At 41.7% G+C, this 26,150-nt stretch overlaps 1 protein-coding gene and 1 pseudogene across 1 annotated transcript in view; one reads left to right on the top strand and one right to left on the bottom strand.

The window, feature by feature from the left end:
• The window catches only part of plcl1 (phospholipase C like 1), a 132,139-nt gene that overhangs the window by 13,712 nt on the left and 92,277 nt on the right, over nucleotides 1-26,150 (bottom strand). Inside the window, exons 5-8 of the mRNA XM_084724430.1 lie at nucleotides 25,326-25,717; nucleotides 20,489-21,614; nucleotides 19,708-19,884; nucleotides 4,560-4,922 (exon numbers count right to left, since the gene is read on the bottom strand). Coding sequence (XP_084580556.1) covers nucleotides 4,560-4,922; nucleotides 19,708-19,884; nucleotides 20,489-21,614; nucleotides 25,326-25,717 — 2,058 coding nt within the window. The remainder of the gene's footprint in view (nucleotides 1-4,559; nucleotides 4,923-19,707; nucleotides 19,885-20,488; nucleotides 21,615-25,325; nucleotides 25,718-26,150) is intronic.
• LOC146322431 (general transcription factor II-I repeat domain-containing protein 2-like) lies at nucleotides 22,144-24,595 on the top strand (annotated as a pseudogene).

The following is a 26,150-nucleotide window of genomic DNA, read 5'->3' as shown; positions in this document are numbered from 1 at the left end:
CTAGGCTAACTATTCCCTGACTCCAGCTCCACACCTAGCATACAGAGTGGTGTCAATCTTTTCATCTGTCCTTCAGAATTTTATTTCCCAAAACCTGAAGGTCTTCATAAAATATGCTGCTAAAACAGCCTCCACTCTTCTGGGAAGATGCTGCACAGGATCTTGGAACCTGGCTTCCAGTTCATTTTAAAGGTGTGGGATGGGGCTGAGGTCAGGGCTCTTTCATACCAAACTGGGAAATCTTTTCTTTATGGATCTGACTTTGAGCACGGACAGATTATGTCATGTTGAAACAGGAAAGGGTGGAGGTGTCTACAAACTTTTGGCTATATAGTGTACATTTATATCCCAAAATACATCTCTAAAAACAGATCTACAGCAAAACAGGATTTTATTCACTTCGCCCACCCCTGGATTGTTTGTATTCAGTGATAAGCTGGTGGGTGCTGTGCGACCAGGTTCTATTTTTGCTGGTATTTATAGATGCTTTATAATCCTCCTCCACTCTTCTTCCTGACTCTTCTTTTGTCACTAGCTCTCGTCCTCCTCCTCTCACTTTCTCACTCTGTTTTTCACCCTACAGAGCAGTCTCAGGTAGAGTCTTATTTCAGCACCGTCATGTAAGCTACTCCAATTCAGCCTCATAACCAGACATCTTATCAATAAAGCCTAAAAATACACAAGCAGACTGACACCTGATCTGCTGTGATTCAGTTATTAGCATTTTTTTTAAACTTGGGGTTGAGGTTTGCTACATAGGCCACATCAACACAAAGAGCCAGCGAAAGGTTTGGTTTTACTTTGTTCTTCAACACAATAAGAGACACGTTCTCAGTCAACCATGCAGATAGTTTTGGTTGTATGTGCTGGTGCAGGTTTTGAGTCTGTCTCTGAGATTTCTGCCTTTAGTCCATCACAATGAAGGTGGATCGAAGTGTGTTTGTGCTGCTCAAAGCACTGACGGCGAAGAATGAAGAACATTTAAACAGCTCTTTCCAGAAAAAAATCACTCTTCCATTTTCCTTTCACTTCTTCCAAAAATATTTCAAAGAAAAACTGTTAAGAAGATGGTCAGTGGATCATTCAGTATGGTCAGTACATTAACCGCACCTTCCCAGTGGGGCAGGGACTTTATGAATCGTACTATGGAGAAGACATGACCTGCCCTTCTCTGACAATGATTGGGTTAGTCTCACGCTGATTTTTCTCACGCAGCCTTGCTGAAATAAGTAGTGGAGGGGGAAAAGAGACATCAGTATATGCTCTTGGTGGATGAAAGAGATGCAAAGGCAGCTCACAAACACTTAACAATAATGAGCTGTCCACAGTGTCTGCCAAGGAAGACGATAAAGCAGGCTTATTCAACTGGTGGTCCCTTGATCATAAGTATGGGGGAAAAAAACAGATATTTTTGTGATTTTATTTAAAGCGGCCCTATTATGCTCATTCCCTGCTCTATATTTGCATTCTAGGATTCCACACAAGTAGCTTTGCATGATTTATTGTTCAAAACCATCCTTGTTTATCTTTCACTGGCCCTTCATGTAGCCCCACTATTTGTTGCCATTTCAGATCCTGTCTTTTTAAGGCCTTCTCTCCATAAAAGCCCACTGTCCTCTGATTGGCCAGCTTTCTAGAGGCCCGCCTACAGGCTGCACCCTCTCCCCGTGAGGAACGTAAAGACAGACACCACTGAGTGGAGTGTTGGCTGCCAATCCTCACTGATTACTGTACAAAGCACAACTTTATTCACTCCGCCTCAACTTTTGGCATTTATGCTCAGAGTTTCCTGATGAACAGACATTGTTACTGGTTGGAAGAAGCTCCTTTAGCCATTAGCTGGCTAATAGCACAGAGATTAGTCTTGGTATGTGACACTACAGCACACAGAGGTTCTCTGCACCATCTTAGCATTAAAAATAGCAAAATGGGGCACTGAATGCGATTGATTTACTGTTTATCAGACCACAAATGAGACAAGAATTAGGTTGGAAAAATGACAGGGGCAGACAGAGTGTTTCCGTGTGCTGTGTACTCTATATAAGCACTCATATCTATCTATCCTCTTGGTCCTACAATATATATCTTGATTAATCTGACCAAACATTAGCCAGGCCTGATGAATCAATGGCAGTCTCCCATTGATTCTTGAAAGAGGAGATCTGGTGATATTGTTGTGTTGAGTCATACTACTATTTAAATGACTTTATTCTTAATTCTATTCAAGGCATGGCATTATATTACAGCAGTGTTACAGTGAGACTGGATTGTTGCTGCCTCTATATTTCTTTCATCCACCAAAGTAGCTGTAGTACACCTCAGTGACCTGGACTTCCACTGGTTTTTGCTAGGTTAACAGTTTCAAGCTAATAAAATGATTTGCGTTAATGTTTTTTCTCACCCTCCACAACTAGGTTGGTACCTACACGGTGAGCAAATGGACTGCATTTAGGAGAAAATAGCACAAACAATTTTGAGCCAATTTGCCAAAGACAGCAGAGCAGAACAGCAAAAACTTCCTGCTCTTTCAGAGACGGCTATGTCAGATACGTTGGGCTAAGCCAATCATAGGTGCAGTAGGGCGGTTTATACGTTCGCCATAGTAGGATCTGTACGTTTGCAGCAGAGTGACGTGAAGAGATGCATGAGATGAAACAGACAGGTGTGTGTTGGTCTCCTGATGTCTCACCTCATGAATTCAAGAGGCAAAATGAGGCAATGTAATGTTTTTTCTGTTCATACAGAGAAGAACAGCAAACTTTTTAAGTCATTCATGCAAATTTGACTGCAGTCTGTGCAGTCTGTGCAAACAGCCAATTTACGGACTGAACAGACAGCAATCAGTGAGTTAGCTCGCAACAGGCAAACAGACTTGTATTTGGAAGTGTTCCTGTATATGTGTGTGTGTGTGTGTGTGTGTGTGTGTGTGTGTGTGTGTGTGTGTGTGTGTGTGTGTGTCTGTGTGTGTGTGTGTGTGTGTGTGTGTGTGTGTGTGTGTGTCTGTGTGTGTGTGTGTGTGTGTGTGTGTTTGGCAGCTCAAAGTCTCTTTTTTCTGTTACTTCTCTGCATTCTCTCCCCTTTTACCTCTTCTTCGTTCTTCGTTTCTGTATGTTTATCAAACTGATTCATGAGCTATATAATTAAAGATTTGCATTCACACTGCTCCAAATATATTTGGGTCCCATCACGTCTTTCCACTGATTTTGTATGCAGCTGCAAGTCTAAAATTTGTCAAACACAAGAATGATGACCAGACGTGGGGCAGAAGTGTGTGTGGTTATGACTTTAAAAATTCAAGCTTTAACACCTAAAATTTCAAACTATGGTACACACTCAAGCTACTCAAGTGGTACACTGAGGAATCTCCTAAAATAAAAAAAAATGAAACACATTATTTAAAAAAAAAGAATAAAAAAATTAAAACAGTGAAACTATGAGATTTCTGAAATGTAATAAGTTTTGTCTTTCCTGAAATGTTTTTGCTTTAATATCAGCCTGCCACGCAGTGACAAACTGTCTAAACTTTGCCAGGCACACCAAAAATGCAGCAAAATGTAAGATTTTGCTGGAATAAGTGGCAGGCAGCAGGTAGCTTGTGACATGTGCTTGTAGTGTGTAGTTGCCACATATAAAAAAGCCAGTAGAGGGCAGCAAACACAACACAATGACAGCAGAATAAGTAATGTTTTTTCTAGAGTTGTCTTTACTTAAACTTGTATTAAACAGTAGATAATTGTCATTTACTGTGTTACTATTGCTTGGATAAGTTATAATAATTAAGTTTGTGTTTGATATTAAGAGCTGTAATAATCTATAAACTATCTTGTTTGCTTCGTCTCGACCAAGATATCTTTGTTCCTCAAGAAGGCCTGAGGGGATTATTTTTGGTGCCACCCACTGTAAATCATAATGTGATTGGTTAATTAACCTGTCACTTTCTAAACAAACACACTGGCTGTGGCCTTCTGTTTCAGTGATGAAGTCCTAACCAATGAGTGAGCCAGCTCTAACCTTTCTCTACCTAGATACCTGTTTCGTTTCAGAAGTAAAGCTGATAGAAAATGAGGCTTAAATTAAAATTAGAAGATTATAGACTAATAATTACATGAAATAAATAAAATATATTTAAACACATCATTTGAAATACTGATATGTTCTTTCTGTATGCCTTTTCTGAAGGCCTAGAAGGCCCTCAGGGTTCCCTTCTGCTGCTATGTGGTCACACTCATGCATGCAGTGCACAGACACATCAATAATGATTTGTTAATTGCTTAACTGTGATGGCAGTGCGTCTGTAGCTGACAACAGTCAACAATAATCTTCTTTTTAGGAATAAACCTGCTCCTCTGTGATCTGTGGTTCATGTAGCTGGATTGGGTCAGTCTTTGCTACTGTAATTTAGTGTCAGTCATGATGGTGCTACTTAGAAAGCCTGATATTTTCTGAGGAGGTGTGCAGTCATCACATAAAATCAAAACACATGTATGACTAGATACCACAGAAGTGTTATTTTGTCTTTTATCTATGGCTTGACAATTCCAACCCATTTCCCGTCTCACCTGAGCATCCTCCCGCAGGTCTGTGGCCTCTTTGAGGGGGGCACCAGCCGGTTTGAAAGTCTCATCCACCACCTTGATGCCGGTGTGCCTCAGAGTGACGTACTCCCGCCCTCGCCTCCCCACCCTCCTCACTGACAGACCTCGTCGCTGGGCCTTCCCTCCTCCTCGCCGGTTGGTGATTGCCACATGGACAAAGAGGCTGGTGTGAGGTAAGGGGTCTCCTGCTAGGCCCAGCAGGGGCACATTACGATAGCCGGGCTGAAGGCACTCAAAGGCCACGCTGTACTGGCCAATGAAATCGTCTCCAATGTAGTCGTCGTCTAATACCACGAAACGCAACAAGGCCAGCTCCGGCATGTTTACCTGGAGACAAGAAAAGAACAAAGAAGTTCATTCATGGTGCTGTGAATCACTACACAAACAAAAGCACAGCCAGCAAACATTCATCAGGGTTCTTACCCACACTGACACTGCTCACCTCACCTGCCTCTGAAAACTGGGATATGTGTTTTATCATTTAAATCTGACTGGATCTGATTCTGATCCTGGTTACTGATTCTTGTTCTTACATACACCAAGTTCTGAATTTTTTTTCATAAGAAAAGAAACAAAACATTTTTTAAAAATACTTATTTTCAGAAAATGACTGCTGCCATAATCACAAAGTATTTATTTTTTTAATATATTATTTGTGCTAGCTAGCTATAGGTAAAAGTGGTAGGGCAAGATAAGCGACAGGTAAGGGGATGTATGGCAGGAAATTTTCCATTTAATTAAGTGTAACTGACATTTCTTACAATTTAGAGCTTTCAATCTTGACTCATGAAGCAGCTTTGTCATTATGAAGCTCAGTTTATATTGCACCATTATATATTAAAATATTTAGAAATATGTCACTAACACCGACTTCATGCAAGCATATGTCTGAACATGTGTGTGTGTCTGTGATCAGCGCTGTTGTGGCTGTGATGTTATGGTCGGTGTGTCTGCTGTGAGCATGACATGACCATCGTGCAGAGCACGTGTGTGAATATGACACAGAATCAAATATGTGATGCTGACCAGCCAGTCATGCTGAAAACCAGACAGTTCTGGTAACAAACACAGTCACTGGCCACTTCATTAGGTATACCTGTTTAACTGCGCATTAATGCAAATATCTAATCAGCCAATCCTGTGGCAGCAACTCAATGCATTTGGGCTACAGCAGCAGAGGACACACCGGGTGTCACTCCTGTCAGCTCAAAACAGGAGACTGAGGCTACAGTTCACACGGGCTCATCAAAATTGGACAAGAGAAGATTAGAAAAACCTTATCTGGTCTGATGAGTCTTGATTTCTGCTGCAACATTCAGATGGTAGGATCAGAATTTGGCAACAACAACATGAACAACATGAAAGCATGGATCCATCCTGCCTTGTATCAACAGTTCAGGCTGCTGATGGTGGTGTAATGGTGTGGAGGATATTTTCTTGGCACACTTTGGGTCTCTTAGTACCAACTGAGCATCATTTAAACACCACAGGCTACCTGAGTATTGTTGCTGACCATGTCCATCCCTTTATGACCACAGTGTACCCATCTTCTGATGACTACTTCCAGCAGGATAACACACCATGTCACAAAGTTCAAATCATCTCAAACTGGTTTCTTGAACATGACAGTGAGTTCACTGTGCAGCCGACAAATCTGCAGCAACTGTGTGATGCTATCATGTCAATGTGGAGCAAAATCTCTGAGGAATGTTTCCAGCACCTTGTTGAATCTATGTCATGAAGAATTAAGGCAGTTATGAAGGCAAAAGGGGATCCAACCCAGTACTAGCAAGGTGTATCTAATGAAGTGGCCAGTGAGTCCATATGTGAACATATATTGTATATACAGTGATCCCAAACAAGCTTTCATTAAGTGTTTACAATATAGTGGATTTAACGTACATCCTCATGTGATGGAATTGTAAATGTTGAAATGTCATTGCTTAAAAGTTGAGGTTTGGAACCTCAGTTGTGATTTCATGACAGGTGAGCACATTTTCTTCCCCATAAAAAAAATCAAACCTCTTATTTACATATCAGTGCTACTGTGAATTGCTCTCGCCAGAAGGACCGAGCCAATTTGTTTCATTCTCTTGGCGTTTAAAAGTTTAATGTTTTATCACCTGACAAGGCAAAGACGTGCAAAGAGCATTTAAATGTGAATGAAAAATATGCACTTCATTAAATGTGTACAACTGTAAAAGATGATCAATTAGTCACAATATTCAGCAGAGAAGTTCAAACACCATTTCCTGTTATTAGGTGTCACTCACAAAGCTATTCAGGCACAGCATTAATGTTAATTACACAGTACAATGACAGGAGCATCCTGGTGCTGCTGCAGAGGGGAGACGCTGGTTGCAATATTACATTTCAGATCACACCTTCGGTGGACTATATCTTCCCTTCAGCTGTAAACACCAGTGCATGTGAACACAGACAGTCACACACATAAAAACACGCACACGCAGAGTAAGTGGGAGGACAAATGATGCTGGGAGTGTGTCTCTGCATATTCATTCTGTGCAGAGGAACAGAGAGTAAACACATTTCACAATAAATATTATCAGCTAATGTCTGTTTCCTCTTTTCAAAAAAGCCTGGTGCAGTCACTCACACACACACACACACACACACACACACACACACACACACACACACACACACACACACACACACAAACACACACACACAAAACCACGGATGGATATCTGTGTCATGTTTATAGCAAAAAGTATCAATCAGTCGTTTCCTACAGAGAATGAGAATAATCTTGCCCCAAGCCAGTGTGTGTGTTTGCCTGTGCATACATACACATCAATAAAACCATATGAAGTCTTCAGGCTCAGAAGCAGCACAGTTGAGACATTGAAAATTGAGATTACAGTTTGCATGTGTTTGCATTTGTGTGCAGAAGTTCTGTTACATCTGTTTAATTTAAAAGTCGGTTGTTCTGTAGGTAACAAGGAGAGCATGGCAGTACAGAAACTGCTCTGTTATAAAAGCCTACTTAAAGATGAGATCCAGGAAGTCCTGCTTGAGCTATGTAGACAACCACAGGAAAAATAAAAAAAAACACCAAGGCACTGTGTATAGACTCTACATCTTCATCAGGATCTGAAAAAAAACTACTTATTGAATAGAAACGAAAACACAAACAGCATGACAGGTATTCATTCGGTTCAAGATTTATATTCATGAAACTGAGTTATGTCCCAATTCAGGGGGCACTGTCTTTGAGGGATGTGTCCCACAAAGATGTAGCCTTGGTAGGACTGAGCCTGAGTCTTCTCCCAAAATGAGACCATTTATCCTTTGAAGAGTAAAAAACTGCACATAATTAAATTAGTTCAGGCAGAGCCATCAAGTTACACTTGCAGCTGATTGGCTAAAAACTTTTCATGAATTCTTCAGAATTAGTGGCGTATCTCTACAAACTGATAGCTGCATATAAAGAATCTGTAACCATGGAGCAAGATTTTAGTTCAGAAGTGTTCTGTTTTCCTTTTTTAGTATTGACTAATCATGTCTCAGTGGCCTTTTGTTGCATGGAAGTAAACAGTGCATGTAGAGAGACAGACAAGACTTCAGCTTTCATCAGGGGGCCAGATATTTTTGTTGGATTGCCTGGTGAGGCCCACAGGCTGCTATTAGCGTGTCACTGGTCTACATCAATAAATGGTCATTTGTGTCTCTCACTGAAACGATGAATTCTGCCAGTTCTCATCAACTTGTGTAATCTCAGTGTCCAAAATGTTACACTCAAATTCCAGTCTCAAGCTGAATTTCACGGTACTGGATTTCTGTAATACAACTGGAAGCTTCATGCCAGGTTAAGGGCTTCATCTTCTGCCTGGTGCAAAAGCAGCACACAGCTGTCATTGCTATTTTTTAACCGTCAAAATTGTCATATTTTCACCTTTCACCTTGTTGCATAGATGTTGTGTAGACCATGGGTGTGTTGATCTCAAAATTATGTGTGGTCAGGCAGAAGACAGCAAGTGTGCCACTGCACAACAAAAACCTGGTCTAAGGTCAATGGTGCAGTATTTTCCTGCTATTTAAAGGATGCATCATTCAGACAGTAATGCGCCTACAGGGGCAGGTTCACAAGCCTGTACACTCCTGATGTCTGATGTGTGATGCAGTGGATGGGTTGCAGGCGGGTGAAATATGATGAAGCAGTGTATGCATAAGAGACAGACACACAGCAGCTGTAACTTCATTAATTGTTTAAATCCCACAGGATGGGTCAGGATCTGTTAATCAATGTCCTGTCTTCTTTGACACATCCAGAAGGTCTCACACACAGTCACAGTCCATCTATTTCACCTACTGATGGCCCAACACTGTTAATCATGGTGCTAATTTTTATGACCTAACCTGCCTGACCTGTGGGTTAACCACAGTGCCTGCATCACTACCAGTGGGTCACTTCAGCATCCAGCCTTACTCCTCCTACTCGCTCAATCCACCATTGAAATAGCAATGTGCCACAGGCAGGCACACAACTCTTAAAGGGAATCACTCTGATTGGTTTCATTCATGTTACACCCTTGACACCTGTAATTAATTAGGACACTAAATATACAACCTCTTTGTGCCATTGTGCCTTCCTTTGCACCCAAATTAAGCATAGTTTAAATAGCAAAGTGGAGTTGGACAGGCCCTAAAGGTAAATGCGCCATGCACTTTAAAATATCAATAAGTATAATTATTGCTTTGCTACTGTTTGTGAAGTAAATCATCTAGATACTTCCTCCACCATTGTTCCTTAATGCAGCATGAAACAACTGACCAGTCATACTGAAGATACACCCAGTGCATCCTCAGTGATTCATTCCAAAAGACGGATGCATTTCAGCCATATTTTCATAAAAGTCCTTGGAATGGAAGAGGTCTTGTTAACCTGCAAAGTCTTTAAATTTTGAAATGCAAACTTCAAAGGAGCTCCTAGCTCCTGAACTGGGACACATCCAGGGGGACTGAGGGTCTTACACTGAGGTAGAAATGTCATTTCAAGAGAGGGAAAGAAAATCAGACACAGACCCAGCCCGGCAGTACATATGCAGTACACACACATACACACCTCCAGTGATATGCAGGGCCATGGTAGTGGTAATGTTTGATAAATGTGTGAGTCTATTCTAATATGGAGAAGCTGGTGATGGATGAAGGAGCAGAGAACATGTCGCACTGACTGAATGAGGACTGGGCTGCCCCCTTAGGCTTGGACAGCTCTATTATAAAGAATATACCCTGTGTGTGTATTTGTATGTGTATGTGCGTGTGTGTGCGTTAGTGTTAATGTATCCCCACTCCCATAAGCTGTGAATGAGGGGTGAGTGGTAGGAAAAAAACTGAAGTTTCATGCATGAGCAAGCCAGACAGATAGCTCCAGTCGACTGTGTGTGTGTGTGTGTATGCATGTGTGTGTGGCATGTGCGATGACTCCAATCCAATTCTCAATTTTTCTGCAACAAGCCCATGGCTGAGCTGAAAAGCCCTGTGACAGATAATTCAATCAGTTTCAAACCAAATGCTCTTCTGGAAAGACAGAAAATGAGGCAGAGGACACTATCTCAGACTGAATCACTGTTCTCACATTATGCTTACATCTGGAGTTGTAATGTTACAGTTAAGTGACAGTTGACAGTATGATAGATGAGGTACAAGATTCATTTATTCTTTCAAGATCTTTTTATTGAGATTTTCAACAAAATTCCCCAGGGTTGCAAGGATATATTCCACATTTTAAAAAAATGTACATCAATGCAATACTCTGTAAAAATGTAGGCAATGACATCGATGACGGTAAAAAAAATGACACATCTCTACCCCTAAACCTACTACCTCACCCCTTAGTTATCGAAGATAGGTGTAAGGCACAGCAACATAGAAAGGAAAGAAGCAGAACTGGAGGGGAAGTATGCCAAAAGGGGTCCCCAGATTTTACAAAACTTTTCCTCAGAGCTACAGATTGAGATGCATATCATCTCCAATTTAAGGAAGGACATTATTTCTACTGTCTATATTGCCACTGATTGAGGGTGGGCGGGGCAGCATCCTTCCACTTGAGCAAGACAGCATGTCTGGCCAAAAGCAAGGCAAAGGCAACCGTGCAGTGTTCAGCAAATGTCAAATGAAGATGGTCTCTGTCAGTAACACCAAGCAGGGCTGACAGAGGGCCTGGGTCTAAGTTCTTCTTTAGATCGTTGGAAGGAGTGTGAAAAACGTCGCTCCAGAATTTTTCTAAGTGAGGGCACAACCAGTACACGTGGATAAGGGTAGCATCACTGTTTTTGCATTTGTCACAAGTCAGGGAGATGTCAGGGTAGATGTAGGACAATTTAACCTTGGACACGTGGAACCACCTTAAACTGCACAAGGCAGTGTCTTGCACATAGCAAGGATTTGTGTATTGATGTGAGGACAGAATCCCATTGATCTGCAGATAATGTACGTCCTAAATCCGAATTCTGCCCAAGGTAGAAGTAGTTAGCATAGAAATGTCCTGTATATTTTTGACATGTTACCCTTAGATAGTGGGTCAAATGACAGGAATGTGTCGACAGGACTGGAGTCGTGATGGTTGAAAGACAAGAAACATTTGTTTTTAAACATGTCTTTGAACCATCTGATGCCAATCCTGAAAAGTTGTATTATATAGGGATGGAATAAAAAGATGATTTGAAGCAATAGGACTCACGAGAGACAAGTCACTATAATCAAAAGTGCTCTTGAACTGGGCCCACATTCTCAGGGTATGGCACACAACCAGATTATCTATTGATGAAGTCGCAGAGTATCTAGGTGGAGAGCCAAGGAAGGCACAAGATTAATTTAGTTGTCATGTAACACAGGGTTGTACAAGGAAATGCAAGTTCCAGAGCCACATTGCTAGACACGTCCAGAATTTTGATTTAGAATGGGCAAAAAAGGAAACATCTACATAGAATACTGTGCTGCAGAAATATGCACTGAATTTGGCACGCTAACCAGTTAGCCCCCACCCATCCTGTCTCACAATACCACTTTGAATCTCTTGAATCTCAATTTTGAACTCGACAGTCTGATCCCCCGTTATTTGAAGACATGTGTGAGCAGCACACATCTCACAAAATGTAAAGAAAGGAAATGTTTTTACACCTATTGTGTGTAATAAACTATACACCTTCTGAATCTTCTGACCTTTATTTGTAAAGCACACTTCAAATTCAACAGAAGCGAAACAAAACTCATCAAAAACATCTTGAGTTATCTTTCCATTGTTCCAACAATCAACTTTAGTTCGGTTGAAACAAAATCCTTGGGACTTCCAGGTTCAGCCATGTTGAAGTAAGACGTGAGTCACAGCTCTCCAGCAGTCTAAGTTCATAAAACTTATTTGAAACTGCACTGCTACCTTTACGAACGCAGTAAAATACGCCATGCTGAATCGACCTTGTAAAACTGAAGCAGGCCCAGCAGCCACCTCGGACTGTCCTGACGGGGAGCCTATGATAGTACTAGACGCCATAGCCTCTCTCTGTGCCAAGCTATACTCTCTTAAGACTGAGATTTTGGACATGATTGATGCAAAGATTGACCAGCTTTTCACCAACATCAGACGTGAACTGACAGCTTTTAAATGCAAAACTAAATCCTTCATCCACTGCATTAGATATGAAACTATTCTGGCTCCTCACTGCCTCTCTGATGCGTGACCTCCCTCTCACTTCTCTCTGCTTCACATGTTTCCTGACCCCGCCCGCTGTCCTCATTGTCTCCAGTGTCCAGAGTCCTCTTGAGAGCAGCTGTAAATCACCACGGTGCAGTATCCTCTGTCGTCAAGCTGGCCTCTGTCAGTCTTGGGAGGCTGTGTTTGGTCCCAGTCCGGTTGTGTTCATTGAAAGGCCGCTGAGCCTGGTACTGTTACCGGCTGTGTAAACACAAACACTCCTGCAGTGCTCCGAGCCACAGGGCCAGCCAGAATCCAGTCATAATAGGGTCACTGGCTACGGGGCTAACTGAGTGAATGACAGCTAGTAGGCCAGCTACAGCCAGAGATAGTTATAGCAAAGAGTATAATGAGAAGCAGTTAGCGGTTACTCTGGTGAAATGCTGCCCACTATTGTTTGCCATTAGCAACAGATGGCCATATTGTACACATAGCCCCTTTAAGGAAATCAATGTGAACATATAACGTGTTCATCTGGAATTGTAGCCTCACACATGACTGAGAGATTTCTGCTTTTGTAGCTTGTGATGTTCTGGATCGCTTGCCACATATGTTTGGTGTTGCTGCTCCTGACGTGTCTCTCCAGTTTGTCCTGATGACTCTGCTTTGCCTCCTTGATCCTGCTCATTTCACTCTAGCTGTGGTATTGCTCTATACTTTTTTATCACCTGACTGAAAGACAGCTTTTTTGGCTCTGAAGAGACCTCTCAACTCTCCATTCATCGAAAACAAAACTGTTTTTCACATTGCATATGCTCACAAAAACAAATTGTGGTTATAGATATTTTTTCACATCTAACAAAACAATCTTTCTAATAAAATCCAAACAATCTTCAGTTCCAAGATCAAGATGCACATTATTGTATCACAAAATACTGTACCATATTATACAGTCACAACTGTATTAGACACAGTGTTTAATGAGTGCAGACAGCTGAGACAGTGGTTTTCTTCGGGGCTTGGGAAGATAACTAGCTTTATTTTGCACTGTAAGTGTGTGTAAGTATTCATGTGTGTGTTCAGGAAGTGTGTCCTTATGTGGATGCCCAGTGTCTGAGCTTGCCTACTACAGAGTGCCAAAGCCTGGAGGACAAATGATATATGAGAGCGTGCCTCAAAAGGCTGATACACACACACACTTAACCAAACAGCATGGCCTTGAATGTGCCTGTTTGAGTGACTGCACCCCACTGGGCTTATATGCCTGCTTATGTATATCTCCTCTTATGTATGTGTCTCCTTTTACTTTTGTGTGACATGGCAGACTGCCCTCAAGTTCCCTCTCAAGTTCAGCCTTTGGTTACAATCCACGAGGCCAATAGGTCCTTGCTGAAGTCGGACTACAACATGTTTTAATCAGCCTTTCTACAAGGCCAGAACTGCAGCTTTTGTGATCAAACTGAGCCTTGGCAAGAACGGAAACGGTTTTGTCCAGTGACAATTCAAATAAATGTAAGTCCTACCCCTTGTACCATGCAGAGCCTCTTTCTCTTTTTCTGTTTCGTGTATTTGGATATGCTATGTGCTAGGCTTGTAATGGCACCTGATCATCGAACATGACCCCCCTCAAACTAAATATCAAACAAAAAAAAATCTAGCAGAATTTCCACATAACTGTAAAATCAGTCTGGGGTGATCCTTAAAGTAAAACTGTCCTCCTGGCCTACACCATCCTCCTATTTGAAACTCCCGTCAATCTTTTTCACAGCACTTTGACATGAAATAGTTGGGTAAACACAGGTGTAACCAACGTCATGGCACACTGTCTTTCTATTGGTTGTCCTGTGTGGCTGTCAGACGATGGGGAGCAGGTGGGGGCCTCCGAAGTAAAAGAAATGTTTTGCTGAGTGCTGCGACAAGAGGACTGTTGAAATTTCCCCTTTTCCATGCAAAGATTTGCTTCGAGTTATTGTCCGTGTGATTAATGTCTACAAAACAAAGTGTTAATGGAGCACCAACGAAAAGTGATGATGGACAAAGGAGAATGAGCTGGCCGAGTGACGAGTGTTGGATATGAAGGAAACAGGTAAAACTTTAACTGTACCTCTAACCTGGCAACCAAATGCTACATTTTCCTGTTATCATAGCCCAGGGCTAAGGATAGCCCACAGCTAAGGGTAGCCCTGGGCAAAGAATATGCAGTGTGAAAAGCCCTTTAGAAGCCATAATGCTTCCACACACTAGTTTTTAAGCCGGGTGTGCCAGTAGTAATTATGTAACACTTATCTGGATTCAAAAGCTACTCTACATGAATTTACTTCATTAGTGTCTGCTGCTTACGGCAGCTGTCAAGGACACAATCTCTACAGAGCTGTGAAGTGAGAAGACTTATTTCAGGTGCCTCTAGTTCTGCATGAAACTCTCCTGGTTGAATCATCAGAAAATATCTGGTTCTTTGATTAAAAGTCAAAAGTACAAGGTTGTGTATTGTGAATTCATATATATGTATGTATATATATATATATATATATATATATATATATATACCCAACTAACAGACACTGACAGTGACAGACACAACATGCCACCACAGCAATGGCAGCAAGATGGCAGAGGACACAAAGCAGTCGCTGGATTCATCTATAAGATCGTTACCTTTATCACTGCCTTAATCTGTATTATTACTCTGTATGATTGTATATGTCACAATTAAATTGTCCTTTTCATCCTATTCGACAGCAGCCTCCTCTCCATCATTCCTGTCCTTTGTTTCAAGCTAAATTAATTGATGATAAATACTGATATACTAATTATTTCTTCATGAGCTCATAGTGAATACCAGAGAATATAAATAAAGCAGTAAATAAAGCAGGAGCAGTGATACGCAGCAGAACTTCCTGTCAGTCTGAGTAGTGCTGATCACAAGTCAGTCACCCTGTCAAAACAAATGAGGTACCTTTAGTCCATGAGACTTTACAACTTTACAACATTTTATGTTTATGGTTTGTTTTTGTGTCTTTGTAAGTCAGAATGAACCTAACATGGGTGTGCACTAAAAAGGCAAAACTAGATCACTTCTCTTTTGTGGTCTGCACCATGAGAATTATGAGAACACATCCAGGTGCTTAAATTTCATACTGTAAAATATTGAATAATTACATCTGTGCAGTGTTTGTACTGTGCGAGCATTTCTGTCAGACGGCCAAATCATGCATTCAAATTTCACTTTGTTTGTCTCCAGCCACAGAGCCAACGCAATTAGAGTCAAATATTCTTTTGAATTACAGGTATTACACAACTCTGTTGCACACACAGACATGCACACATGATGCTGTCACGGAGAACATGCCATATCAGTTGTGACAGCCTGTCATTGTGCTTTAGCTACACTAATACAGGACTGTGTCAGTGAGAGGAAAAAAAGCCAAATCAGCAACACTGCAGTCATCAAATCCCGTCTCCTATAATACATTCACTGCAGACATAAGTGTATTCATGGGAGCACCTAATTTTAATCTTGATGGTCTTTACCCCCTTCAATTAAGTACTCTGAGCTCCATTTTCATGCAGGTGCAAAGAGAGAAAAGCAGACGTCTCTAAAATCACATAAGCCTCTTTTATGTTGTTGACATTTTCCACTTCTGCTTGCCTATAAATGTTTAATCTAGGACATTTTCAAATGCACATTAAAGTACAATTTTTAGCAATAATTGCAGTTTGTGCCGGGTTAGATTAGTGGATGATTCTTAACAAGAACACCATCCACAATATGCTTCAGAGAGGGCATTAGGCTTTAGCAAACTAAGGTCACCAACGACAGCACTTCTTTTCTTTTTTAGTGAAATCATCACTGAACTGGGAACCTGAATGCCTCCTGAGTTCTCACAACATTTCTTTAAGAAAAACACCAAATAAACAATTTTCTCTTTAATATTAAAATATTATTTTTAGTCCTGTAAACAGGATTATTATGAGAAGCTGTCATACGGTTATATAAATCGGCCAAACAGGCTATTGCTTTGCTCAGTATTTGCTGTATGGGCATCATTGTGCGCTTGTAAACAACCAAAATGCAACTCACTGAATGCAACTTTTTAAACATTTCACCTAACTGCAAAGATCATTTAGTGAGCATTATGTTGAGTAGGATTTCTCATAAAACACAAATCAGATCTTTAAGACAGAAATTCTGTCCACGCTACAATTTGCAAGTGATCAGATCGATTTGTGTGTCCAGACATCACCAACCTATCTGCATGGGTTTTCTGTGGTAATGACACAGGCATCAGTTACTATATATGCTGGTGATGTGGCTTTCCAGTGCTGAAGCATGAACAGGCTGTACAGAAGCCTCCCCCCAAAGTGCCAGCAGACAATTTATTTCAGCGTCTGTCCACAGGCTGTTGTCTGTGTCGTCATTCCTCTCTGCGAGCAGCAGGGTGGATTCTGTTCAGACACTCTGATGTACCTCCACCATTCTGGATTTGATTACCTCATTGTGTGTCACAGTTCAAGTGGCGCAAAAATGAAATGTGTTGAAATGCATTTGGAGCATTCAGAGTGACCAGACTGAGACACATCTGTAGAAAAACAAATAGAATCACACTTCAAAATCACCTCAAATGTGGCTTGGATCCGATTTGCAGAAATTGCATCTCATGTGCTTTCTGCTGTCCAGACAATTTCGGTACAAACTGAAAAAACAGATCTGGGCTTTTGAACAAAGTCTTAGTGTCTGACAACATTATGCAAATGATCCGTAGTGATCGAGGCAGCAGTAGACCAGCATCTCAGCAACAAGCTTTGGTGAGAGCAATATAATGGCTGTTTCTGGTTAAACAAAAGGATCTTACTCTTTAACAAAAAGGTATATGAAGGAATCCTTTCCACAATGTTGTCAGATAATTAGAATAACATTATAAGCCTGTCAGTGGCTTTTAGTTGACAGACTTTGACTAGGGGTGTGTATCTCACTGACTGAGACTGATTCGACTAATTCGAACATGTTCAGCAATACGATACATTTTAGAAATATTCAAATAGCCAACGATTTGGTACGATACAATTCAGCCCTGTCAGGATACAATACAATATAATGCAATATGATGGATGGAGGATGGAGGATGCTATTTGTGAATGTTTACATTTTGATTCAATTAAAGTTATATGTGTAGGGTACTATTAGTTGCAAGAAGAAATCCTGATAGTTTTACTGAATGTAACAGTAGAGACAGAGACATTGAGACATTACAGTGATGTTAACATCTTATTATGAGTCTCATGTGTAAATGAGATCCTGTAGCCTGAATGAGAATCTGTGAACAAATTTAAAACTGTTTAAAATATCAGTATTTCTGCAGTAAGATGATCTGCTGCTCTGTTTCATATGAACAGTGTTGTGGTTTTGATTAGTGTGGAGGAACAGTGATGCTCTGTGTTACCTGCTCTCACAGTGACATGACGTCTCTGTGGGTCAGACTCATGTCTCTGTTCTCTGCCATCAGACATGTTTTACATAAATGATTTGCAGCAGCGTTTCTCATCTTTCACATAAAACTCAAACTTATTCTACTCTTGTGCTTTATGAAAGTTTGTTGGTGCGACGTCATTTCTTTCAACGTCGTCTTGTTTTGAGGAAATGAAGAGCAGAGACAGGACAGGGAGAGGGAGAGGGGAGCACTTGTTTTGTGTGAGTGTCCAGCAAGAGCGGTGCAGACAGAGGCAGGTGGAGAGAGAAAACAGAGGAATGTTACAGCGGCAGTTCATTGATGCAAAAAATGAAACATATTCACGCATCCTAATGAGATGCAATGTTTGCAATTCATGTTCAGTTTTTTACCGATACAGGCCGTCTGAGTCTCATATCTTACACATTAAAGCCCAGTGCATCAGCTGCATGAGTGAATTATTACAACCCAAAGACAGATGCATTGTCCCAAAGGTTTATGTTGCGGCCATTGCAGCCTGTTTCACAGTGTCTGGCTGAGGTGATCAACTGGACAAATTGAAAAACGTTTTGTACCTACTGGTCATTTAGACCCCAAAATATGTAAAACAGGGCCTCGGTTTAAAAATGCTGGCATTACCCTTTAAGTAGTATTCATATATTTTAGGTATGTAATAACATCTAGGGGTGCTGCCTGTTATAAATGTGCACCTGTCAGGCATGATCAGTGGCATTCAGTCTCCTCCAGACCCATTAGGAAAATGTTCCTTTAAAAGAGGATGAGAGTAATTAATGTGACTCATCATTCCTGAAGCCTAACTTAAATCCATCTACCAATAATGAATTCCTCCTAATAACAATATATTAAGGCTGCATCATGCACAAGGCAGCTTAGAAACACCAAACTTTTCCCACTACTTCCTGTCAGCCAATTGCAATAATTATTCAAATGGCCCCAAAAGCACAACTGCAATAACCCATAGCTAGAGTTAGAACAAAATCAATGCCAAACAACCTAAATTACATACCTGCCTTTCCTAACACAATCAGTCAAGACACTGAATTATTGTAAAAATAACAAGTTACTTAACACTAGCAGCCTGGTAGAAAACCAATGAAATCATTGACTCATCACTGTCACCATGGAGACAAAACCCAATTTGGCACAACTCAGACCTACAACTGTACAACATTCCTGTTTTATTTCCGTCATGGCAACAAAAGGGAAAGACTCATCTCCATCACTTATTCCAAAATAACCAGTTCATATCGTTCAATACACTAATCCAGGAGAAAAGGCTGGGACAACAGTTAAAATCCATACTTAATTCCAAAATTAACATAACCAAAAACCCACTAAAGCCATCTAAGCTATGTGACAAGATCATGAAAATCACAAACTGAAAAAAAAAAAAAAAAAAAAAGAATTAAAATAAAAATAAAAACTTATGTTCATGTCAGACACCTTCATAACACTCCCAAGTACAAAACAGGAAAGTAACCTGACCTAACCTCTCCTAACCCCGACTTCAGGATACAAATAAACACAAACAAATTTGCAACTTTTACAATATGAAACTATCCACAGAACCCACACCGAGGTAAAATGTTTACAATGGCACTAAGCCAATGTAGACGCCTGCTCACAGTGCACACTGGGTAGCTCAGATGATTATTTGCAACTTGGATCTGTCAACCAGTTCCTACAACTCCCCACCCAGTCCCCTGTCCTCTCCTGCCTGGTGGCGGCTGGCAGGGCCCTCAGCCCGAACATTAACTTGAGTTGCCTTAGATGTGTGTTTGGCACTGTGTGGTGGATGGATGCCGGTATTCCCCATGTCTATTGCCAATGATAACTAAAACAAGAACTGCTAAATAGGATGGGCAAACCCCCCTTCTGAGGGTCTTTTACCATGGGGTGCCATATTCACCTTCAGCTCACCAAAACACAAAAAAAAACAACAACAGATACTCACACCAGTGCATCCAGTTATAAACGGCCTTACCTGAAACTCAAAGGTCTCATCAAACAGTGGGTCGTCCTGGTTCTGAGCAGCAGTTCGTGTCCTCTGTTCAGCACAGTCTGCCGGTACGCCATGCAGTTCCAGGACTACATATGGGTCAATGACCTCTCCCTTAGCCCCTGACCCCAGAGGCTTGGGCAGATTATGAGCACTGATAACCTGCACAGTGGAACACAAAGCAGTTCAGATTCATGACTCAGTTGACACTTGAGTGAAAAAAAAAAGTTGTTTTCAGGATAACAGGCTGAACTTTACATTGACAGACAACTGACAGTTATAAACAGCTGATCAACTTATAGTGGAGGACTTGTCCTTGCTTGTTATTGTCAAATTACAATGTTGCACTCTGCTGTGTTCCTGCCTGAGCTTCCTGGAGTATTGGGAAACAACTCGCCTCAACCATTGACTGTGTCTGAAATAGAATTTCAGTCTTTTTAATATACCATCTATGAATCCAACTCAGTATTTGTACTGCAGTACTCATTTTTGGATGCTTTGCTTTCATAATCACTAGATTCCAACAGCAGTCAAATTTATTTTTTATTTATTTTAATGGGTAAGCAACTATCCCCATATTGAATAAACTCTCTTTAGAAATAAACAGATTAGTTTTAGCTGTGCAACAGAGTTCTAATTTTAAAGCTGGATTTATTCATTTTGAACACAGTTTTGTTAAACTCTGATTAGAACTAATCTTGGAGTAAATTAATCTTTGATGTAATCCAGTGTGAATGTTACAAAACAACAGAAATAAGATAAAAACCTTGATCCGCAGAGTTTGAGGTGGTACTCCTGGCACACAGCCCTGCGTGTGAGCGCTGAAATACGACACTTCATCCCTCATTACAGCGGGTCGCAGAACATAGCCACACCCTCCGTTCTGTGAGAAGCGACCTCTGTGGAGGTCCAGCATGGCGCCAGGGGTCTGCTGGTTCAAGGCCACGAGCTGGACCCCTCCTTTCCAGTATCCTTGTGGGTTGGGGTTACTGGAGTCCAGACGCACAGAACTGGGTCGTACCCTGGTTAGGGTGCGCTTGGTGAACATTACAAGGTCTTCTGGGCTTTCGGTGGTCAGTCGCCCAGCCTCTCCCTCACCCAAGGAGCACAGTGTCCAATAAGGTGGCTCAGGAGGCATCGGTGTGCTGGGAGAGGAGGGGCTGCTGGGTGGCGACTGCTGCTGAGCCTGTTTGTTACTGGCTCTCTGGGCATAGAAGCTGCGGCTGCCCGTCCGAGCGATAGCCACCAGGTCTGACAGTTCTTTGTGGAGGCGGAGCTTCCTGGGTTGTGAGGGTGGAGGCACCACCAGGACCACACCCAGTTCTTCTTCGCCAGGGATGGTCATTCGCCGTCCTGCCAAAGGCCCCCCTCCTCCTATCTCCTCATCCTCCTCAGACACCTCCCCATCAGACCCATCCTGGTCTGGAGGGAGCTTCTTCCCCACTATCAGGATGCGTCCCTTCAGCTGCTCGGGGGAAGGTAAGGTCGTGGCTCGCCCTCCCAGGCTGACAGGGAGGGCCTCTGGAGTGTAAAGACGGGAGCCGAACACTTTCTTCAGGTGCTGTGCCATGGTGCGCTGCTGGCCAGGAGAGCAACGCTGGCACAAATACACCAAGAGCGGGTACTGAGAGGTCAGGAAGGCATACTTATTGACCACCTCCAGAGCAGAGCGGATAGTGACAGGCGCGTGGTGGTGGTGATGGTGGTGGTGGTGGTGATGGTGGCGGGGGATATCTGGACCATAGTCCACCCCAAGGAGAGGCTCCCCCTCCGGACCGTCAGTTACTCCCAGCTCTACGCATCGACAGCCAGACTGCAGGGCCTTGATCAACCCGCCCAGGTCTGCTCTGCCATGGACCTGGTCATCCAGCAGGTAGGAGCGGTACGAGGTGCTGGGGAAGAAGAAACAGCATTGAATACTACTTGTACACTGATCCAGTTACTGATACTAAATGACGTATTAAATAACATTCAGTAACACAGCAGCTGAAAATATCATACAGAATATACACTATTCACCCCACAATCAAAAATACATTTCCCCCCTGCCCTGTAGTGCTGTTTTTTGTTTGTCTTTTGTTTTTTTGGTGTGAGTTGCAGAGTTTTCAAGATGTTGGCCAATGCCAGTAAACTGTCCAATATTATGGAACTAAAGAGCACTCTAATTACCCCCCAAAAAACATTTGAAAAATTAAAAAACAAAAGTCATAACCAGGTTACTCAGGATAACTCACAAACCTTGTGAGCAGTTTCATGTAGGAACTATTTTCTTTCTATTAGAAAGGAAGTAGTGGATTCTAAGGTAGTTCCAAGCTTTGTAGAGTTACAACCGACAGGGCTCCAGCTATGACAGGCGAGCGCAAAGCAATGGCCTCTGTGGTGTGCGCCAAGGTGCGAGAAAGTGGAGGTGAGGCTGTTAAAATGCACTGTATCATCCACCAAGAAGCCCTATGTGCCAAGACAATCTAGCTTGGCGATGTGATGAACACAGTTGTGAAAACTGTCAACATAATTCGAGCACGAGGGCTCCAACACAGAGAATTCCAAGCTTTCCTATCTGATGTTGATGCTGAATATGGGGACTCATTCTGAAGTGCACTGGCTCAGTCGCGACTCTGTGGTGGTTTTATTCCCTGAGATCGGAAATTGACCACTTTTTGAAAGAGAAAGACTGACCCCTTCATGAATTGAGTGACCCTCGATGGTTGGCAGACCTGGCATTTCTAGTTGATCTTACTGATCAACGCAAGGCAAAGACCAGCTTGTACCGCAATTTTACTAACACATGAATGCATTCTATGTGAAGCTTCGTCTCTTTGAGATACAACTACGCACCTTCAATGTTGCGCAGTTCTCCACGCTGTCCAAAATCAAAGTTGCTTTTCCAGAGGCCGACCTTTCTGCTAAAAAGGGTAAATATGTGTCTGTCATCACCTCTCTTATGACAGAATTCAGTCAGCGCTGTCAAGATTTTTCTGCCATTGAGGAAAAATCAAGCTGTTCTCGACTCCCAGAAGAAGCAGAAGAGAGTCTGCAACTAGAACTTATTGAAATGCAGTGTGATGATTCTCTGAAGAATCAGCATCAGCTTCTCTCCCTACACGGTTTCTATCGGAGTTTGGAAAAGGCCAAGTTTCCTCTGATGCGACGCCATGCAAAAAGAATGATGAGTCTGTTCGGCTCAACATACATATGTGAGCAAACATTTTCTCTGTTAACTCTGAACAAAAGCAGAGTGAGAACCAAAATGACCGACAGCCATCTCTGTGATGTCCTTCGCATCTCAACCACCAAACTTACTCGCGACCTGCCAGCCATCTTTCAGTCCAAAGTGCAGCATCACTGCTCCCACTAAGTGCAGCGCTGTTCCCCCTCATAGGTGAGTTAAAAATATATTACACATATATTACAAAGTATTCACGTGTTCACAAGCCCAATTACTTAATAAATTCAGTCAATTAAAGTTGATAACAACGATTAACAAAAACAACAACAACAACAACAACAACAACAACATTACTTGATTTGTTAACAATCTGACTGGGAGGCAATCTCAGGCTGCTGTTTTGAAAATGAGCTGCCAACCCTTTTCATAACAAATTAAATGAAAACCTATTAATGGAAGGCTGTGATGTGGGATGTTTTTAATGCATATTCATTTCATATATTTTGGAAGTGGCCCTCAGTGAAAATAGTTTGGACACCCCTGATCTATATTTTTGATTTTGGGGTGAACTGTCCCTTCAAACCAGTATTTCTCCACAGTTGCAGACAAGGATCATATATGTATATCATGGATATTATATACTATTTGTAGAATTAGATTCCAGTGTTGGCTGCATAGGATCGTGTCCTACTTGAGTGATCCAAACATTTCTAATAACTCCAGTGCTGTGAAGTCCAAAGGGAGGCACACACCAGTTTTCATGGGGCAGAAATCTAGCAGCATCACAAACTACATTTATTTTGCCGATATTCAATAAAGAAAGGTGATTTAAAGAAATAAGACTAACTCATTTAGTCCAATGAACCACTTCATTCAAATGGACCCTTTGCTAAGTCCTTCTTCTGAACTGAAATTGTCCAATCATAGATTAGCAAGCATAACTAGGGCTCCACAGGCCTGTCAAACTTTGTATTTCTCTACATTTTGAAGCGGTTTGCATGGAGCTCTAAGACAGTGGTGTCTTTTTTGTCATCTTATGAAAACGTAAAACACATCTGAGGAATGGATTAAACTTTGTCTTAATCTGTTCTAGTGAAACCTGCAGATGTTAGCTCTCTTTGGTCTGAGCTGGGTTAGTTTAGCTCTACTCTGCTGTCTTCCTGAGGCGGTCTAACTGGTCTGGACATTATGATTGCCTGTAACAATTTTGTAAGACAAGCTGCATGTTCCTTATAGGTGAACCACATTAATGGTGAAACATAATGTACATAAACATGAGTTTTATTGAGGGTGGCGAGTAAGCTGAGCCACTGCAGATGGATACAATCCGAAAGGCATGACCTGACTGAAAAGCATGCACCAAGCTCAGGATGTAGCTCTCTGAATCAGAATCACTAGGTACCACCCTACAGCCAACATTCAAAGTTTCATTTGGTACAGGATTTCATTTGGGTCATTCTTTTGAAAAATGTCATGTGTCCTGACTTTAATCCATGTCTTTGTCCTTTTCTCACTCTTTTCAATGAGCATTTGTTTCACCTATGTCTGATCTGTGTCTGTGTCAGTTCATCATCGCCCTTGTGTGTCATCCTCTGTACTCCTGGTCTCGTCTTCATGTGTTGGACTTTGTTTTCATGGACTTTGTGTTCCTCACTTTGCTCTGTGTGCACACTGTGACAAATTCTAGGTTACCACTGCAGGTCGTAAGCTAGTTAGCCAAATATGCTGACGTTTGATCTTTACATTAAAACAGACAAACACACTATTTATACTTAAACTGGTCATTTGTGTTTGTATTTTTGATTTGGAAAGTATAATAAAAGTCATACTGAGGACACAGAGTAGTAGTAATTTCAAAACAGGCTTGTTACTTTAATTTTAATGCATTTGATAGAATTATTGATTTTGTAGTCATAGTGTGTTGCCTTCCAAACATCAAGACTTATTTCAACCTAAATGGATGGAAGACAAAAACTAGGATGAAACGAGATATAACAGACAGAGAGGGAGACAAAGGTGGAGAAAAGCTGAGGTTCACACACAGAGTCAGTATAAAGTCAAGATAAACTTTTACTGTTATACCTTGAGTACATTTCAGTCTGTTCTTGTCCGAGACTCTTTTTTTATTTTTACACAAGTGTCTGTTCGTGTGTTTGAATATGTGGACTTTTCGCCACCTCTCACTACACCCTCATGCATAATACTACAACATTTAGAAGAAACCACAGGTTACCAGGCTGGACGTGCCTACTACAACCAGACCATCACTGTTTTGTGATTTATTTGTCTTTCTTTTTATTTTGAAAGGAGAAGGAGGGCTTGAGGTGAGTCATTTCCTTCATTTTAATGGTACTGTGAGATTAACTGGCTGTATGTTTGACATTATATGAATGTCAGTGGAGTTTTACCTGTAATCAGACTGAAATGTGACACACACCTGATGTAGTAGTGGGATAGAGGCATGTTCATGTCCTGACACACTCCCAGGTGCTCCGGGTCGAGCAGCTGGCACTCTGGAGACTGCAGGTAGCGGGCAAATCCATCCAGACCCATCAGCCCCCTCTCCCTGCCCTGGGCAGAGGGCTCGTAGCGCCTCAGCAGCTCCCAGCAGCCCTCGGTCGTCGCCAGAGACAAACCCTGCTCCGTCTCCAAGAAGAGGCGGAGGTCCTGAGGGTCCAGACACTCGCGGTCCTTCGACAGCTGCACCAATAAGAAGTAGACATCAGGTCGGGTACAAAGCTCACAGTAGGCCTCCTGGAACTCCTCACGTGTCACGTGTGAGGTCAGCTTCTCTTTGCTGCGCTGGATCTCCTTAAAACGTAGACGGACCTGTGGAAGGTGACAAGAGAAATTGGTGAAAAGAGAGGCAGGTCAGACAGGACAGATAATTTATTGTAGAAGAGATGAAGTGAGCTAATTAGTCAGCCAATATCATGATTCATTCATTCAATGAGGCTGACAAATGTGATTAAACTTCAGTTATCTTGTTTCAATAAGGATATAAAAAATGACCCACATTAAACAACATAATGTAATAATGGTTTCTTCCCTGTCATCTCTCCATCTCTTCCTATAATCTCTTTTGTATCTGCCTCCTCTCAGTCTCTGTCATCTTATATTATTATGTGCTCAGTAGTGTTGTCAAAGATATCAATATATCAATACATATCCAATCTGAATATTTGAAATATTCATTTTCTGCAGTATTGATACTCCAGCACCAGCTGCACTGTCTTGCTCTCTTTTCTCTCTGACAGTGAGT

The sequence above is a fragment of the Lutjanus erythropterus genome, chromosome 8, assembly GCF_056507025.1.
Source record: "Lutjanus erythropterus isolate fLutEry1 chromosome 8, fLutEry1.hap2, whole genome shotgun sequence".
Lineage (NCBI taxonomy): Eukaryota > Metazoa > Chordata > Actinopteri > Lutjaniformes > Lutjanidae > Lutjanus > Lutjanus erythropterus.
This window is presented reverse-complemented; position numbering and strand designations above follow the sequence as displayed.